Source organism: Planococcus citri, chromosome 5, assembly GCF_950023065.1.
Source record: "Planococcus citri chromosome 5, ihPlaCitr1.1, whole genome shotgun sequence".
Lineage (NCBI taxonomy): Eukaryota > Metazoa > Arthropoda > Insecta > Hemiptera > Pseudococcidae > Planococcus > Planococcus citri.
The window spans coordinates 50,953,607-50,973,682 of record NC_088681.1 but is presented as its reverse complement, the minus strand read 5'-3'; the positions used below and the strand labels follow the sequence as shown (position 1 = coordinate 50,973,682).

Genomic DNA, 20,076 nt, shown 5'->3' with positions numbered 1-20,076 from the left:
GAGTAGATTAAATCTTACTAACTAATTCGAGATCCAGGAATTCAATTCAAACATCCAATTAGTTTTTTGGTTCAAAATCTCAGTATTCTATTATTGGTATTATCGTACCTACACTTCGAAATCCTATTCTAAAAAGATCATGTGGCTTCTTTCACATGAGAAGCATCAAATGGATTCAATGATTTTCAAAGAACATAATTATTGTTCTAACTACATACTTGTTGATTTTATAACGAGAAAACTGAAACCCGGCCTTGAAAAAGATGCTTCCAAAGTTCAGCAGGTACTTACCAAAAACTAAGTAGGTATTACATAATACATTCTAATCAAAAACTCCACACAATTTTGAATTTTTGAACATAGGTACCGTAACTATAAACTTTTCATAAATTGAATCGCAACCAACTACCTACATATAATTATATCCAAAAATAAACTACACCGAGTTGTGAACTCGATACTGACTGTAAAATTGCGATATCACGCGGCAATTCGCGTTAAAGACAATAGACCTACGTTAGGTACCTTATCAGTTATCTTATCGATGCTACCTATAAGTAGCAAAGTAAAAACGCCAACCAAAATAAAGGGAAATCCAAAATGAAAAGTAGTCAACGAGATAACGAGATATAGTCAGGTCTCAATTTGACAAAAAACGACGTCCGCTCGCGTATTCTGTCGAAAGCAATTTTATGATTGATTATTGTTCTATAGGTCAATACGAAAAAATTTAGCTCAGATGCCCTTTTTTTACCCTCCCCCTTTTCCGAGGGTCCACCCCCCTAACTTTAAAATCCGTCTATCTCTTCACCTATTGGTCGTACGAAAAAAAAGTTTGAATGAAAATTGTTCCTTAACATCTCCTCTACAACGTGGTCATCTTCAATTTCTGTTTGGAACAACCGTTGAGCTTAAAAGCTCAAAAAAGCTCTATCAAAATCCGTTTTTTTGATTTTCTGCCGAAATTTACAGATATACATTAAGAAGTATAATTACAAAAAGTGTTTAGAATTGAATTTACTTTCAAAAGACCCGTACCACAACCAATTTCCTCACCTCCCCCTCGATTCCATAGGACCCACCCCCCTTCCCAAGATTCCCATATTTGATTTCAGGGACAATTGAAAATAATCTTGATAAAAATTGTTTGTTTTTATTCAATAATGCTGAAATACTTCTGAGAAATATAAGGCATAAAAGAAGTCAAAACTGTTGACTCTTCTTCTGTGAAAATGAAAATTTGATTAGCAAATTACATAATATAAGTAATATTAGGAAAGAAGTGGTCAATTGGTAGGTTTCAAAACATGGAGTAAAGTTCAATTACAATAGGCAGATACGTATCAACACCTAGATAACAAACATTTCATTTTCAGACATTTTTTACATCATTTCATCATTCAAAAAAATCACTGGAGAAAATTTTAGTCTCAAGATGCAGATACGTATCAACACCTAGATAACAAACATTTCATTTTCAGACATTTTTTACATCATTTCATCATTTAAAAAAATCACTGGAGAAAATTTTAGTCTCAAGATATGAATCTGCACAAATAAATTTTAAAAATTTGCATAAAAATCGATCAAAATTTCCATCATAATACGTAGGTATCTTTTTATTTTTACAGAACAGGCCTGTATGTGTGTAGTTTCTGCTATTTTTATGCCTTAAACAAATCAAAAACAGTGCATTTCAGCATTATTGAATGAAAACACAGATAGGTGCAACTATTACGATTATAATCGATTAATAATCACCGATTATTTACAATCGTCCATAATGGATTAATCAGACCTTTGCATAATTTTTAAATTAATTCATATGTTTTGGTTTTATGTAATTTGTTATGTGGAGTTTCATATTTTCTTTTTAACATCAACCCTTTCATTAGAATGACTTTTTCATTAAAAATTGAGATGGAAAACTGTTCACATAATGGTTCTGACTTCGCTTCTCTGAATGCATGTATGTAAATGAGAAAGGTGAACTTCGGTTTGTACCCCATTTTCAACCTTTCGAGTAGTACAGATCAATTCTTAATTCGTGATAAAAACTTTGATCAAATTTGATGACAAACCTGAGACCAAAATTTTCTCCAGTGATTACTTTTGAATGAACATGAAAATGTATGAAACACTGACATCTAAAATGAAAAAATGATTCAAGAAAGTCTTTAAAAAAAATTGCTTTTGAAAACATGTGTCTGAATCGAATTACATTTTGTCCCTATTTATGGTATACTTACCTACTTACCTATCTTTTAGAAAACCAGAGTCCAAAAATTGCTGGAGGATGAAAAATGGTTCGAAATCATGACTAATCGACTTGAAAGATCTAGAGTAGAGTAGGTACAATTAAATTTCAACTTTCTCTTTCTTATGAAACTTACGATATTTTTTCAAAGAAAACGAGCTAAATTTGAAATGTTGAAAATTCATCAAAAATCAAGAAATGAACAGGCATGTAAATGAGAACGGTGAGATTCAGTTTATACCCTATTTTCAACCTTTCGTGTAAAAAAATGTAATTTTGTAGCGGGGAAAAAAATTCAAAATTGAGTAGTGGATATGGCAATAGGGAAGATTGGCCACTTCTTTCCTAATATTACCTAGTTACATGTAACTTGATAATCAACTTTTCATTTTCACATACCAAGCCAACAGTTTTGACTATTTTTATGTCGCGTATTTCAGCATTATTGAATGAAAACAAACAATTTTTATCAAGATTATTTTCAATTGTCCCTGAAATCAAACATGGGAATCTTGGGAAGGGAGGTGGGTCCTATGGAATTGAGGGGGAGGTGAGGAAATTGGTTGTGATACGGGTCTTTTGAAAGTAAATTCAATTCTAAACACTTTTTGTAATTATACTTCTTAATGTATATCTGTAAATTTCGGCAGAAAATCAAAAAAACGGATTTTGATAGAGCTTTTTTGAGCTTTTAAGCTCAACGGTTGTTCCAAACAGAAATTGAAGATGACCACGTTGTAGAGGAGATGTTAAGGAACAATTTTCATTCAAACTTTTTTTTCGTACGACCAATAGGTGAAGAGATAGACGGATTTTAAAGTTAGGGGGGTGGACCCTCGGAAAAGGGGGAGGGTAAAAAAAGGGCATCTGGGCTAAATTTTTTCGTATTGACCTATAGAACAATAATCAATCATAAAATTGCTTTCGACAGAATTAGCGAGCGGATGACCAATTGAGACCTGACTAATAGGTACACTATCAAATTATGTACTAATAAGTACAGAATTAAAATGTAACCAAATTTGAAAAAAAATAAAATGAGGCTCCCAATAGAATGATGGTTATGTAGAAAAAAATTCCAATACTTAGATAACGAATTATTTTGCTGTAAAGCTGAGCTCACAGACTATAGAGTGTTAATATCGTAAGTATCTACTTATGAATAATCTGTCGTATGCAGGTAGGTACTTACTTCATCAATCAGTGGCCGGGAAATCGATGGTGATTTAAACAACCAAAAAATCATGTAATAACAATTTTCGAACTTTAAGAACACAATAACTTGTTAAGTAGATAGAGTTGAGTTATTGCTTGCACATAAAAATCTCAAATTTTCTCACAAGAAGAAATGTCACGTTTCTAACGTTTCTTGCGAGACGCACAAATAAGTAACTATGAAGAACTAATTAAGTGACGAGTGACAACTGACAAATAACAAATACAAATACTCAAACACACAGACAGAAATTACAAACCAACCTAATACCAAACCTAACGCATGCGCAGTGTGTTCAGAGATAGATAGGACGCAACCACTGATTTGGTCCTTCGTACTGTCCAATGTCCATTCCGGTTTGAATCATTGAATGTGGGATGTGGGTGCTGGGAATAGTTAAGGAATAGTGGAGTCGCGTTCGAGTTGGAGATTTAGATGGAATCACTCAAAACGTAATCGCTGAATGGGGAAGGGGTACAAATCCGAAGTTATCGCCCTAAAATTCAATTTATTTTGTTGGAAAAATAGAGATAAATTCAGATGTTCAAGTAGGTACCTACTTAATCATACCGAGGTAATACTTTTTTTTGGCAAAAAAAAAATCAAAATTTGGAATTAAAAGCATAGGTACAACTTTATTTACGATCTCTGAATTTAATTTTATATATCTATCTATTTGTAGCCTTATACATACGTATTACGTACTTCCCTATCAACACGTTTCTGAACACTCTTGATATCAGCGTTCAATATTTACATTACTGATATGCTACTTGAATCATATCATCAACCAGCAATTGAAAAGTCAAGAACACAAGAAGAAAGCATGATAGAACCACTCGAATGAGAGCTACGTTAAAATTCATTGATAGGTAATCAAATAGTTGGATAGTTCACACTGGACATTAAACACATGCCTACATATAAGACGCAACATAATGTTGAATTGTGGGTACGTATTTGTATACTTAAGGTAGGTACATGGACAATTGAACAACTCTGAACATAGAGTACCTATACTCACGTCAGTAGAAGTTGAAACAACACTAATAAAAATACCCTCGCCTCACGCCGCTCTGCGACCACCGTAAGAAAAATAAATTATTAGCAGACGTACGGCATAAAAGTTGACTCGACTTCAAATATACCTACTTAGTCAGCAAAAATACGTCAATGAATGGCGTAGATAATGTGTTGAGAGAAAATTTCTTTCATTTCGTGTCATCAGCGAATTCTAGTTATAGATGATCCAGACATCGAAAAATACCTACTCATATGTGCAACTCCGAATACCTATACACATCAATTTAATAATGTACATAGGTATAAGAAACCATGAAAATTCACACCCAGATGATGGATTTGCTGGATAGCTCAACGAGACGAATTAAAACTGGTCTTTTAATTTTAAGTGAAATTCTTCTCTCTCCCAGGAAAACAAAATTGTAGTTATTAGGTTTCAAAAAGATCTTTTTTACTCAGAAAAAAAGTGAGAGAAAATTGTACCTACCAAGTTGAACCAATTTCAAGCAATACATACATTTTCCATTTCACATTGAAACCTCTCACGCTCAGTGTATCCGTCTTAGATTCGAACGAGACCCCAATTTTCAGAAAGAGTGTGGTCCGAAACCCCCATACCTAATCAATATTTTAGATTTATATTTTATAGATTTTTGGCGACTGAAAATCCAAAATTTGTTATTTTTGGTGATTTTATGTTGTTAGGTACCTATTTTTTTCTTTTTGTTTTATTTTTTTAGAAATAATAATTTATGGAAGTACGGTAGGCAAGATATTTATTCATTAAAAATCAAGAAAATAAGTTCTGAAACTAATATTACCCCACCTAGAGCCCTTCTCGAATCCGAATTTCACCGTTTCGAACAAATTGTGAAACCTTCAATACAATTTTCGATTTTCCAGAATTTTTCAAATTTCTGCAGGAGACGTGGAAATTAATTATGGGAGAATTACATTATACATAATATCAATTGGCCCACGAATTACGAAATTATTTTTGAGTAAAAATTTGAAGTAGCCAGTAGGTAAGTAGGTAATCTAATTATTATTTGGAGTAGGTATCAAGATCTATGAGACGAACTGAAAGGAAGGGAAGTTGAATGTACTGAAAATAATTTTTCCAAACACAGCGGAAATTCAGTTTCTTCGACAAATTTTTCAACTGCAAAATCGAAATGTATAAATCTGGAAAAAGTAGCAATAATTGGGACAAACGGCGAGATTTCAGGCTCAAATATTGAGCTGCTGCATTTGACCCTTTCAGCGTTAAAAATGATTTTGTAACGTCCCACAAATGTCTTAAAAAGCTTCCTAGCATTTCAACTCCCTCCCTCAGCACATTACAAGTCACCCATATCAATACCTTAAAATAAAATTAGAGTATTAGTGTATTCATTTTATATCATAAATCAAAGATTATTGAATTATTTTTGTAAATTTTGGAGCATCTAAGTAAATTCTCATCCAGTTTGAGAGGTAAAAAAATTAACACCGTGACAAAGTACATCGCATTTGAATTTCAGGGCATTCAACATCCACTCTCTTTCCCCTCTTAGTCCTTTCCAATTAAAGTATAGATATGTACCAACATTGAAGCATCAAATTCTCAAGTTTTAGGATGAAAAATAATGTCATTTTTTAACCAAAATAAATCGATTTTGCAATCTACAATGACGGAAGGGGGATCGATTTACCGCATTTTCCTTCTTCCCTGGAGTGAGTAAACTTTGTCACAAAAAAATAGTTGAATCTGTTTGAATCAGGTATACAAAATTAAATTTTATTCACGAAATTCGCTAATTTTGAAGTAAAACTTTCCAAATTTTTCAATACCTACCTATTTCCTTAATTTTTCTAGAAAGACAAAATAATTTTATTTTTTCACTTTTTAAGACACAAAAAATTATTAATTTTATCCTAAAAAAAATCTATACAAAAGCTCAGTGATCACATTATGTACTCGTAATCAATTTTGCTTTACAAAACGATAAACGATGATCACCGAATTACGAGTAGGCCTAAATCATGAAAAATTAGAGACTTGTGAGAGGAAATTCGTTAGTGGGCTGTTTTTCCTATTTGATAATAGAAAATAGAAAATTAAAATTTTTTCAATATTATTTTATCGAAACCATGATTCTGATTTCTTACGATTCAAATTCTTTTTCAAGTAAAAAAAACATCTTTATTATACATCATCGAGTAAATTGAAAAAAATACAAACGTTTTTATAAAAAATGAACATAGAATACAAATTTTAAAAACGAATCGGTACAAAAATCACAATTGTCTTTAAAAAATAAAATAAACGCCATCGCCATTCGACTATAGAAACAGATGCGATGAATATTGAGAAATACAAAATGTACCTACCTAAGTACATAAAAAATGAAATTTTATCGATATAAAAAAGATGAGTGAATGACAAAAACACGTGAAATTTTTAAAATAATGTACCATTAATACAAAATATACCTAATAAGGAATTTCTAAAAAGATAATTCAATTGGCTACTTCAACATCTGTACCTTTCTCAAGATTATCAAGTACCTTTCTACGAATCAATTTGATTATTTCATTTGCAAACAATTTATCAATTCGAGAAAATGAAAAAGGGAAACTTTAACGTATGTAGGATACAAATTTTAAAAACGAATCGATACAAAAATCGATATTGTCTTTGAAAAATAAAATAAACGCCATCGCCATTCGACTACGAATGCGATGTAAACTGAGAAATACAATTTATCTAGTGTACATAAAAAAATGAAATTTTATCGATATCAAGAAGATGAGTGAATGACAAAAACATGCAAAATACTTGAAATAGTGTACAATTTATACAAAATATACAAGTAGGTACCTAAAATTAAGAATTGTTAAAAAGATATCTAATACATAGCCACCTACCTCAACATCATCTGAACCTTTCTCAAGATCATCAAATACCCATCTACGAATCAATTTTATTTTTTTTTTGCAAACAATTCATCAATTTGAGAAAATGAAAAGAGGGGACTACTCGTATAATAATCTTTAAAAAACATATTCGAAATAAAACGTAAGTCCAAAGAAGTTTTACCAGATGAGTGACATTTAAAAAAATTATACAAAATTTACCTAAAATTAAGAATTGTTACAAAGATATCTACATAGGTACCTAGCTATCTACCTCAACATCTGTACCTTTCTCAAGATCATCAAATATGTACCTATCTACGAATTAATTTTTTTTTTTGCAAACAATTCATCAATTTGAGAAAATGAAAAGAGAGGACTACTCGTATAATAATCTTTAAAAAACAGATTCAAAATAAAACGTAAATCCAAAGAAGTTTTACCAGACAAGACGTGACATTTAAAATATTTGTAATTTGTATAATTTTGTGACAAGAATTTTTAGTTGGACGAATGGATAATAAACTTGAACGAAAAGGAAACAAAATTCAACAAGTAGGTAACTGGTGTAGGTCATTTTTGATTTATTGCTCATCATCACAGAAATTTGAAAATTAAACATGCTGGGTTCGAGTGCATTTCGTAATTATTTTTTCCCCTAATCTCCCCTTAAATTTTTAAGATATCTGCTCAAAAAATGAATTAGTTTCTCATTCCAGATTACCTATTTCATCTATTCCTAAAAATTTTAAAATCAAAATCGAGCACGTAGCTCACTGAAAACTGTTTCCTCAAAAACTAAGCACGATAGGTATAAATAAAAAACTTTCTGATTACATTTTGAATAAGCAATCAAGAGGCTCAATTAATTCTGATTGGTCTTCTTCGTCGCCCTCTCCACCAACGCTTTGAGAATTTTCTTTTGTCCATCCACATTAGCAACTAGCAATAAATTTTTGCCATCAGAATTGCGAGAATTCGTTACAGCAGAAAACTCATCGGATGTCATAGCTTTCAATCTCGTAATTGTAGCTTCAACACTACCTCTTTCGGCTCCGTCGAATAATTCGTTAATTAATCTAAGCAAATTGATGATTTGCTGATCGGTAGAAAGGTCGATTGGAGTTTTGCTTTCATTGTTGGCGACGTTGTACATTGCACCGTGATTTAGCAAGGATTTCACGATATCCAAGGAACCATTTTTGGCAGCAATATGAAGAGATGTGGTACCAGCCAAGATAGTCTTAGCGTTGACGAAATCGTTTAATTTTAATTTGTCGTCGCGACTGATACGTTGCAACAATACGTTGACGATTTCGGTATTACATTTTAAAGTTGCTATATGTAAAGGCGTATTACCTTTATTCGTAGCATGAGTGACATTTGCACCATTATCGAGTAAAATGTTGACAATATCGTGACGCTCATAATGCACAGCATAATGCAGAGGAGTTCTACCATCGATATCACATTCGTTGACATCGGCTCCACCTTTCAGCAGTAATTTAACAGCGGAAATATCACCATTCCTAAAAGCAATATTGATACCTGTCTGAAGAATCTGAATAATGTCAGGTTTGTACCGGCCTTCCATCTCGAATTTATGAATAATAACATTGATCTTTTCCTCGGCATCAATAACACTAGGATGATCTGACCCAAGATCTGTTTTTTTCTGATCGCAACATTCTTTGAAGTTTTTATAAGCTGGTACGAATTTACCTAGAGCGAATAGTGTATGTGCCAAATAATATCGAGTATTCGAAATTTCTTTGGGATTTTGTGTCGACGTTTTTTGCTGGCCATCTAAAACCCCTTGAAAAGCTGCCAGAGCTTCTGGGAGTTCATTCTGTTTAAAATAAACTTCACCAATGTTGCTCAACGTTCTTGTGGTTTCATCATGATCAGTACCCAAATTGGATTTTTTCTTTTGATAAACATCGTTGAAAAGTTGTAATGCGTTTTCATATTCGCCCAAACTAACGAGTGCCCTGGCGATATTATGTTGGGCCAACACTGTAAGCATATGATCGTCGCCCTTCAGGTTTTTCCATTTCTCGAAGACTTCCTTACTGATGTTCAAGGCTTCGTCGTGTTTACCCATAATTTGCAGCACTAGACCAATATTGAACTCTGTATTCACCGTTTCAAGATGATCTGATCCCAGTAATTCTTTTTGTTTGGAATAAACATCTTGGAAAATATCAAAAGCTTCGATATGTTTTCCTTGCTTGTAAAGTACTACAGCGATGCTGCTCCTCGTATCCAAAGTGTGTTGGTTTCTTGAACCGAGCATTTCTTTCTGTTTTAGATAAATATCTTCGAGCATGCCTAAAGCTTTTTCGTTTTGTCCTAGTCTGTCTAACGTGTTCGCCATACGCTTCTGAATATTCAAAGTGGCCAGATTATTGGGTCCAAGTAATTGTTTTCTTTGGTTAAATAAATTGTCAAAAATATTCAACGCGGATTGGACTTCTCCTTTAGCTAGGAGCTTGATTGCTTCATCATTTTTTTTAGATGTAGCACCATCTGAAACTTTCATTAATTTGTCGAGGAATGCAGAATTACGTTGAAGAGCAGCAGCTATTAAAGTTTTGTTGTCTTTGTTACAAGCATTCATGATTGATTTTAATGTGTCGCTGTCTTTCATTTTCTCAAGAATATTGATAACCTCAGTGTGGCTGGTTGTAACCATTTCAAAGCATTTGTTGGTTGATTTCAGCAAAGTAATTATTTCTTTATCGGTAGCATAATCCAATGGTGTTTTACCATTTTCAGAAACTGGATTGTAAATTGCACCATGACACATTAAAGCTTTCACACAATCGAAATGTGAAAACTTGGCAGCAAAGTGCAAAGGAGTAAACTTCTTACTACAAACCATGTTGGGATTGGCTTTATTTTCCAACAGAATGTCTACAACTTGGATACAGCCTTTCCAAGCAGCATAATGTAATGGAGTCGATTCAGTTTCAGCATATTTGGCATTGATGACAGCTCCCGATTCAATGGCATTTTTGGCAGCTGAAACCGAAGGATTTTCAGCTGCAATAGCCTGGAACATATTTTCAGTAAAAACGAACAATTTTTCAATATCTTCATTTATTGTAGTTTTTATGAATTCTCCTGTACTAATGTCTGCTACACCACTGACTCTATAATTCATATCCGATGGTTTCAAAGACTGATTGTTCATGGCGTTGTAAACAGCTCCATTTTCTAAAAGAACTCGGACGATATCTTCAGAACCACACATAACGGCATCATGTAGCGGGGTTGAGTCTACGTCATCTTTAACATTGACATCAGCACCCTTCAATATCAAGAATTTAACAACTTCCAACCCTTTTTTGGTAACGGCATAATGAAGTAAAGATTGGTTATTCGCATCACGTTCATCAACTTTTAATCCTTTACTCAAAAAGAACTCGACAATGTCTTTGAGACCTTCTCTAGCTGCGATGTGAATTGGTTTCAAGCCGAAGCTATTTTTGGCATGAATGTGGTATCCTTTACCTACAAGATATTTTACCATTTCTAAGTTATCTTCTTGCGAAGCAATATGAAGTAATGTCCTATCAGAAGAATCAACTTTGGCGTTCATATCCACTGCTGGGTTATGCTGTAGTAAGATTTTAACCACATCCAAGTGGCTATATGCGACTGCCAATTCTAAAGGTGATCTGTGTTTAGCATCTTTAGGCATTTTTGCCCTATTTCGAAGTAGAAGTTTAACTATTTCCACGTGACCACTTACAACAGCGACATGCAATGGAGTACCCTCAGAATTGGCGAAATTAACATCGGCTTTGTTTTTAATCAAAATTTCAGCTATTTCTTTGTGACCTTGGCTCGATGCATTGTGCAATGGTGTTACATCAAAACGAGTCTTGCCATTTATATCCATTCCATTGTCTATCAGAATTTTTACTATATCCTTATGACCCATTGAAGCAGCGAAATGTAACAACGAAGCACCATCATCATGTGTGACATCAATATTAGCTCCATTTTGAAGTAAAATTTTCAATATATCCTCACGATTGTTACACACTGCCAGAAGCAGAGGTTCGCCATTCTCTCCATTGACATCGGCTCCGTTCGATATTAAAATGTCAACGATGTTCTTATAACCATATTCTACTGCAGACATCAAAGGAGTCTTGCCAGAGGTTTTATCATCAACATTAGCTTCACTCGCAACTAAAATCTCAACAATATCTTGGGAACCTGATTGAACAGCTACGAGAAGGGGTGTAATTGCACAAGTATCCTGAGACGATGACGAATGTTCAGAACTTTGAGCTGTATTGACCATCGCTCCATTTTCTGTCAAAAACTTGACCATATTTTTGTTATTGCGTAGAATAGCTGCGAGTAAACGTGTACAGTCACTTTCATCTCTGGTATTTACACAAGCACCACTTTTAAGTAGAAAACTGATGACATTTTCATGACCACTAATAGCAGCTGCGTGCAAAGGTGTCATACCCCTATCATCTTTAACATCAACAATGGATTCATTTTGGGCGATTAGAAGCTCGCAGATGTCAACATGGCCATTTTCAGCTGCAACGAGCAATGGTGTCTTGCCAGTCTTGTTTTTGATACCAACATTGGCTTTATTTTCTATCAAAAGAGCAGCGACTTGTTTGTGTCCTTCAGAAGCAGCAATATGTAGTGGTGTCAGATTATGATAAGCTTTGCAATCAATTTCTGCCTCATTTTGTATTAGAAGTTGAGCTATATCTACTCGATTACTTTCAGCTGCACAGAACAATGGTGTCTGAGAATTGATATCTTTGGCATGAATATCAGCACCATGTTTCAGAAGGGAAGTGACGATTTTCAAGCAGCTATACCGTACTGCAAGGTGTAATGGAGATGAAAGTTCATCAGCGACAAGATTGACATCTGCTTTGTAAGCAAGTAGTACTTCAACAATTTCTTCTTGTCCGTGTCTGGTAGCATAATGCAAAGGGGTTCCATTATGCAATTTTTGAGCGACATTAGGGTCAGCTCCATGTTTCAATAGAATATTGACTACCTCAAGACGATCATGTTGAACTGCATGGTGTAAAGGGGTAGCACCGTCTAAATTTGTAGCATTGACATCAGCTCCTTTTGAAATTAAAGCTTTCACTACATCTGAGTGGCCGTTTTGAGCTGCTAGATGCAATGGTGTAGCTCCTTTATCATGTTTGGCACTAACATTTGCCCCACAATCAAGCAAAAAGTTGACCATCTCTAATCTACCGCATTCTGCAGCTATATGTAGAGGTGTATAGCCAGCCGATGTCTTGCAGTCGACATTCTTGAATTTTTCCAGCAGTATTTTAACGATTTCAACGTGATTGCATTGTATAGCATGATGCACCGGAGCATAACCCAATGGATCACGCACATTGCCAAAGTCAGCATTATTTTGCAGCAGTATTTCGAAGACATCCTTGTGACCATTTTGAGCTGCAACTTGGAGTGGTGTTCTTAGGAAAGAGTCAGGAGTGTTGGCAGAAATACCAGCTTTCGTGATGAAAAATTCGACGATATTTTTTCTTCCATTAGCAGCAGCAACGTGGAGTGGATTTTGGCCATCTGCATCTTTCACATCGACGTCCAAATTCTGATCGAGAATAAAGTTCACAATTTCGAGACTAGGTCCACAAGAAGCGAAATGCAAAGCGGACCACGAATTGATACTTTTAGCACGAATATCAGCTCCTTTGGCGATACAATTCTTCAGTTCTTCAAAATCACCTTGTTCTAATGCGGTGAACATTTTTCCTTGATTTATAACGACGGCGAGATCTTGATCGAATTTAGCTCTCAAATTGGTAGGATCATCTTTGACTAATTTGCCAATAATCTTCTCATTACTTTTGGCAATATTTTCAGAAACTAGTTGTTCAGCATTTCGGATTATTGCTGCGGATGGATCAGACGGTAATATATCGACTAAGGTATTACCAAGGGCTAAATGATTACGTAGGCATTTTCCAACCAGCAGTGGACTATTTCCATCCAAGAAAAGCAGGTTATCTTCCAGACGTTTATCAGATTCGTCTAAAATCGACAAGATGTCCAGAACTAACGTTTCCACTGCAGCTTGGAATTTTTTATCACTCCAATGATGGTGTTTTTCATTCGATTCGCTTTTTACTCGATCATTGTTTAAAACAGCTTTCAACTCGGACAATTTCTGTGTAAGCTGGTTTTGGTATTTTTCTTTAGTAGGCTGATAAGGCTGATTTTCTTGACATACAGCAGTAGAAAAACCTTTCTCGTGTAAGTCTTCTCTCAATTTCTCGATCCATTTGATGTCGTTTGATCTGAATTCAGCGATATGAACGATTTCAAGGGCAGATTTAGTTATTCGTTGTAGGTCGTCACCCAGTAGTCTGGATTTGGCGCTATGAAAAATAAGCATAGCTAATTCGACGATTTCTTTCAGCCTGTGCGATGATGTTTCTTTGAAGGAAATACGCCGCAGTGCGGATTTAATTATTTTTTTATGTGCTTGAAAATCATTGCTATCGAGACTATGACCAAAATTCATTCGCAAGAAATTGAAAAGGTTCTTCAACGTCGCAAAGTTCGAGTTGTAATCTGTGGTATTTTGCGACTGATTTTTGGAAGGGTTTATTTTCATTATCTCTCTGATTCGAGCGAAGAGATTTTCTTCGTAATAAGTCTTGTCAGAGATAGTATCACTCATCTCGTTAATGAGTTTATCCAAATTCTTCTCGTGTTCCATCGATTTGAAAGTATTCTCGCTGATTTTATCCGCTTTGATGAAACTGAAGGCTTCGACGATTTCTCCAAATTCGTGCAAATTTTCTCTATCCACGATATCCTGCATTTTCCGGATCATGTTCATCTTTTTATTGAAGAGAATATCGACGATCATATCGTACATTTTTTTCGTATCATTCTGAACACTGATGAAAAAGCTGACGTCGGTATTTTCTTCGATTTTACTTCTCCTAAGTAGCGAAGAAGCGTGCGACAGTGAATTACGTAAATCGATGACGATTTTTTTGGTATTTTCCGGCAACGACAGGAGAAGAAACTCGCTCGTAATAGAAGACAGCTTCGGAGATTCCAATGTGTTTTTTAAATACTCGCCGATGACTTGCAAAGCACGAATAATAACTAATTGGCCTCGTCTTTCTTCAGGATCGATTGATAAAGCAAGGTTCAAATACTCGTTTATTTTCTGCAAAGAATGAATATCTCGGATACGTTGATAATCGTTGTACAAGTCTTGAAATTCGGGAGTATTGCGAATAATATCGGTGACAATTTGACTTCGTTTCAGCTTCGGAAGAACAGCTAGGTTACTAACGCGTTCATTTTCAATATTCGATTTTTCAGCTTCGAGTTTGTCAGCGAACTGCTCCAAATAGCGAATTATTTTGCTCTTGCTCAAAATGGCGCGATAAAAGAAATTAATGTCTCGCTGATTGACGTAAGAAGAAATAAAAGAAACTAAACAAAATTCGATTTCTTCCCAAGGTAATCTATCGTAGGTGAATTTCAATTGACGTTTGAGCACGTGAAGATTTTGAGCAATGAACCTAGCGACGAATAAAAAAGTTTCATCTAATTTCTCAACATCGGAATACTTCGACTTCAAAAAAACGATTTTTTCTAGAACTAAATTAACTCGATCTATGATATTACAAATTTTAACTTTATCACAAATACGATCTTTTTTAGAAGAATTTGAGAAAAAACGAAGATTAATCAACTGGCTTTCGACAAAAATTTCCATATTTTCTGACAACGACACGTTTTTCAACTTCAACTCCTCGTACACTTTTGAAAGAATCTCATCTAGCTCTTCAGAACGAGTAGAAAAATAATCGCAGGGCCAATTTTTGATAAGCGAATCAAGAAGCTCGACATTACCAGAAAGTACAGCGTAATAAAATGCATCGTGATGTGATTCGTCCCGATCGCCAGGTGTAATGACATTTTTACCAACATTTATAGATAGATTTTCCAAGACTTTACCATCACCGAGAACATATTTCAGTATTTCTAGTCTACCATATTTGCAAGATAGGATCGCTAAATTAGTGGTTTTAATAGAATTTTGCGTATCATTGTACAAAGTCTCTAATGTTTTTCGATTTTCGATATCGCTGACGAAATTGATTACTTTGACATATTTTTTTAAATCATCAAAGTTACCTGATACTACCGAATTTTCTAGTTTACTTAAAACGAAGAGATACAGTTGTTTAGATTTTGCGTTTCCTTGGTCAAATTTCTTGTATTCTTTCACGAACTCGTTTTCAGATGAATACGAATGCGACAAAAATCGCTCAGCTTCTTGGAAAAAACTGATTTGTTGCTTAGACTGCGACATGGCTCCGTTCTGAAACATTAACATCAACATTAGATTGATTCATAGCAAACAAAATCACTGCAATACCTCACATGCAGTACCTACAATTATTATACTTTAAGGTACCTAGATCATGCAATAATTGAAGAAGTCCTGAAGATAGGTACAAAAAGCAGAAAGATATAATTTACTAGGTTACAAGGGAACCTCTTGAGGTGTCCATTTCTGATTTTTGGCGAATTTTTGAAAATCCAAAATTGACTATTTTGGTGATTTATGCGTTTTTTTAAAAGTACGTACTTGATCAGTAAAAATGCTCAAAATAAGTCCTAAAACTGATATTAACCCCCCAAATCCAAATTTTACCATTTTCAGCCATTCTGGAGCCTCCAGCGCTATTTTTCAATTTCTCCAGAATTTTGAATTTGCTCCAGAAGGCGTGAATATGAAGTTGGGCAGCTAAAAATCGAGTTTTGTATTATACTTACTCGATCTGCTTAACGAGTTTATCCACATTTGAGTCGGTTTTGGGAGGGACACCTCAAGAGTGATTTTTTGACCAGCTTTTTTCAATAAGAAATCCAAAAAAATCAAAATTTTACCGTTGACGAGGGAATTTTTGAAATTTACGCGAATCGCTGTATTTCGTCCACAACTAACCTCCCGAGAACAAATTCCGCCATTTCCCACCAATCTGGAGCCTCCAGCGCGATTTTCAAATTTCTCCAGAATTTTGAATTCGCTCCAGAAGGCGTGAATATGAAATTGGGCAGCTAAAAATCGATTTGTGTATTATACTCGATCTGTTTAACGAGTTTATCCACATTTGAGTCGGTTTTGGGAAGGACACCTCAAGAGTGGTACCTATTCAAAATTCTGAAGAAATTTAAACATCGCGCTGGAGGCTCCAGAATGGCTGGAAATGGCGCAACTTGGCCTCGGGAGGTTTAATGTGGACGAAATACAGCGATTCGCGCAATTTTCAAAATTTCCTCACCAACGGTAAAATTTTGATTTTTTTGGATTTTTTATTTGAAAAAAACTGGTCAAAAAACCACTCTTGAGGCGATTCAAAATTCTGGAGAAATTGAAAAATAGCGCTGGAGGCTCCAGAATCGCTGGAAATGGCGAAATTTCGATTGGAGGGGGGGTTAATATCAGTTTTAGGACTTATTTTTAACATTTTTATTGATCAAGTACGTACTTTTAAAAAAACGCATAAATCACCAAAATAGTCAATTTTGGATTTTCAAAAATTCGCCAAAAATCGAAAAATGACCTTGGGCAGCTGAAAATTTGGATTTGGGGGTTTTAGAACATGCTCTTTCCAAAAATTGCAATCCCGTTCAAATCGGAGGCGGACACCTCAAGAAGTTCCCTTGTCAGAAGAATATAAAATCTCGGGAAAAATTCGAAAATTCGCTGAAGGCTGCAAGAAGCTTACATTGCGACTGTTTTCGTATCGAGCGATCGTAGATGAAGTTTGGCTCTTTTTTGGAATTAACAATTTGGTTAAAAATTCATCACGTTAAAAATCCCTCCGAATCTATTTGAAATTTAAGCATTTTGAAATGTTCTGAAGGCTCCAAAAGCATGGTTTCTAATAACAGGAATCCGAAATAAAACATCAAGACTTTAGCAAGATATTTTTCAAACTTTTGGAATTTTCCAAGATGTGAGTGGGAAGAGGGTGATCCAAATTTCACATTCAATTTTTTCAATTTTCTAATGTGTTCAAATATTCTAAGTTTTTTTTTTTTCAAGATTATGGATGGTAAAAATGATTTTAGTTTTTCGTTTTATTTTCACGTTTTAAATTTTTGCTTATGAAGTTGAGCGAAGGAACAAATTTTATTTGGTCGAAGCGAATTTTGTAAAAAATTCGATGGAAAATACAATATTTCACACTATCTTGCGATCAAATTTTGAAACCTGGACAACGTTATGTTCACTATCGCTCATATAAGAAAAACAAATCCATTCAAAATTTCACAAAAAAAATAAATGAATAAATTGAAAATTAAAAGTCTAATTGAAAAAAAATAGATCATTTTGATAAAAATCAGAACAGAAGCAGAAAATTGGTTCACTTTGCTCTAAAAAAAAACACACGTTCTACGAAAAAATTTAAAAATTGCTCGTAAAACAGTTTTTTGAATTTTTTTTGAATTCTCTAAAAACCCTTCCCTCTCTTTCTCAACTTCCAACACTCTCATAAATTTCCATCAAAATCTAAAGTGCATTCAATTCCCCCTCCCCCCTCCCCACAAAAATGCTCTAGTTATGGCAGTGGTAAAAATCACGATACGGCTATTTTCACGGATATTTCTGAATTGGCAAAATGAAATATATTTCATATCGATATGAACTTCTTATACCTAATAATAAGCTCGATTATGATTTATAATCAATCAATTTAGAAGTTACGTACCACAAAAACAGGTTGCAAATGAGCGGATTGTTCTCATAACATTCGAAAAGGTAAAAAATTCGTCAATATTTTTCGGCATCCATCCAAGCTGCATCCGATCTTACTAACGCCGAAAAAAGTATCAACACTGTTCCTGACTTTGATAATTCGCTAGAAACAAGTCATAAAAAGAAACGATAAAGTGATTTCCTTGAACCTTCAATACCTACAAGATAAAATGAGTAATGCAATAGGTAGATACATATTTGGGGTATTCTACAATCATCAACAATGTAAAATTAATACTTACATCGATAAGTCGTACCAATGACCGAAATCTTCTGTCATTGAACAACCACAATTGCAGTTTTAGGTACATAGACATACAATCCAGAACACTGACGCTCCATAGGAGAAGAAAAGATGACGTTGACAATTGGATTTATCCCAAAAACTGGCACGTATTTTCATTGATACATTATGAAAGTCTGAAAGTAGGTACATTAGATATTTAGTTTTGTTCAACACTTGTAAAAAAAAAATGTGCCTAACATGACTCTAGCGAGCATGACAATAAATACAGGCATTTACTTGAGAAAAACCTTTTGATAAAATATGCATTAAAAAACATGAAATAAAATCAAGTAGGTATAAGTAATTAAAAAATGGTTCATTGTAGGAACGTATTTTAATCCACTGCTTTCTCAAAAATAGGCTAGGTATGAAAAATACATTTCTCGAAACTTCAGCAATGATAAATAATTATTTGGGTACCTTTTTGATCAACGATTTCATGTTTTTGTTGACGTCTTTCAATACGAGTAATAAACAAAGTGATTTATAAATAACCAAGTTCATTGATTGTGAGAATAAATGTTCAAATTTTCAACTTTGAGGTCAATTCATTCGTAGGTAAATTACGATATTTTTGACGAAAAAAGGATCAAAATGATGTAGGTACCTATCCTCGTCAACTACATATGTAAAATTGAGCAAGAAACACCTCCGTATGATAAACCATGAAAAAATTAACAATTTTTCAACAAGTAGGGAATCCAAAGAACTGATAAGTAACGCGACGACGTGAAAATTAAACCAGATAATGAAACATCGTATTTTACAAATTCAATCAAGTCATACAGATATTATACTTACTAACTTACTTCATCAAATTAGAAAGACAATCGATGATAATGTTGAATCCAACTTTGGTTAAACCACTAAAAGATTATTTGAGCAGTTCAATTTCTAACTACTTACATCATACAAAAGCAATAATTTACGCATTGAAACTATAAAAAAATTTCAGATCACGTTTCATAAGCCACCAAGAATGCCTTTGAATACTTTTGCCTTCACTGTTGTTATTTCAACATAATAACACTTCCTGCACGCATGCGTAGGTATTAGGTAACAACAACTAGTCCCTAGGTAATCAAGATTCAAGGAAGGGGAAGATTCGTTTTGCAGCTGAGCAGCTCTAATGCAGATAAGATTCATTGTGGTCTGGTTTTGGCAAACATTTTGAGATTATACAAGTTACTGAAGAGCTACAGTTATCAATGAGAGTCACCACGTCGTCATTCTCATTCACCAGAAAAAAATGTAAGTCAGGCACATAGTTCCCAAAATGGCACGATTACTCTTTTCAGGTAGGTACCTACCTACCTACTACCTACAGCAACATGATACACCTAGATTATTCTACGTTAATTCGACCAAGAAGTGGTGAGAGGGGTCGGCGATTTTTTGAAATTTTTCCGGTCGAAAGAACTTCCGAACGATGACCAATGGCGCAAATTGCAGCCCTCTAGCCCTTTTTTAAAGGCTGCTAGGGGGTGTCAAAGTTTTCAGTGCACTTGAAATATCATCTATTTCAGCAGTGGATGGCTCGATAACCACGATACCTACCGAAATGG

The 20,076-nt window shown here is 34.3% G+C and overlaps 2 protein-coding genes across 3 annotated transcripts in view; both read right to left on the bottom strand.

Annotated features, from left to right (window-relative positions):
- Positions 1-3,707, bottom strand: part of LOC135848510 (uncharacterized) — a 37,910-nt gene extending 34,203 nt beyond the window's left edge. Inside the window, exon 1 of the mRNA XM_065368427.1 lies at positions 3,450-3,707. The gene's annotated coding sequence lies outside the window, so the exon portion shown is untranslated. The remainder of the gene's footprint in view (positions 1-3,449) is intronic.
- A 2,960-nt stretch (positions 3,708-6,667) lies between these two features.
- LOC135848509 (uncharacterized) lies at positions 6,668-19,645 on the bottom strand. Of its 2 annotated transcripts, none has more exons than XM_065368426.1 (4): positions 19,313-19,645; positions 18,468-18,645; positions 18,179-18,328; positions 6,668-15,777 (listed from the first exon to the last, which is right to left on the bottom strand). In XM_065368426.1, exon 4 carries the CDS (start codon positions 15,766-15,768, stop codon positions 8,260-8,262), a length of 7,509 nt encoding a protein of 2,502 aa, XP_065224498.1. In that variant the 5' UTR covers positions 15,769-15,777; positions 18,179-18,328; positions 18,468-18,645; positions 19,313-19,645; the 3' UTR covers positions 6,668-8,259. The 2 variants fall into 2 exon arrangements, with proteins under 2 accessions (XP_065224498.1, XP_065224497.1); XM_065368425.1 differs by having other exon boundaries at positions 19,321-19,644.
- Between the last annotated feature and the right edge of the window lie 431 nt (positions 19,646-20,076).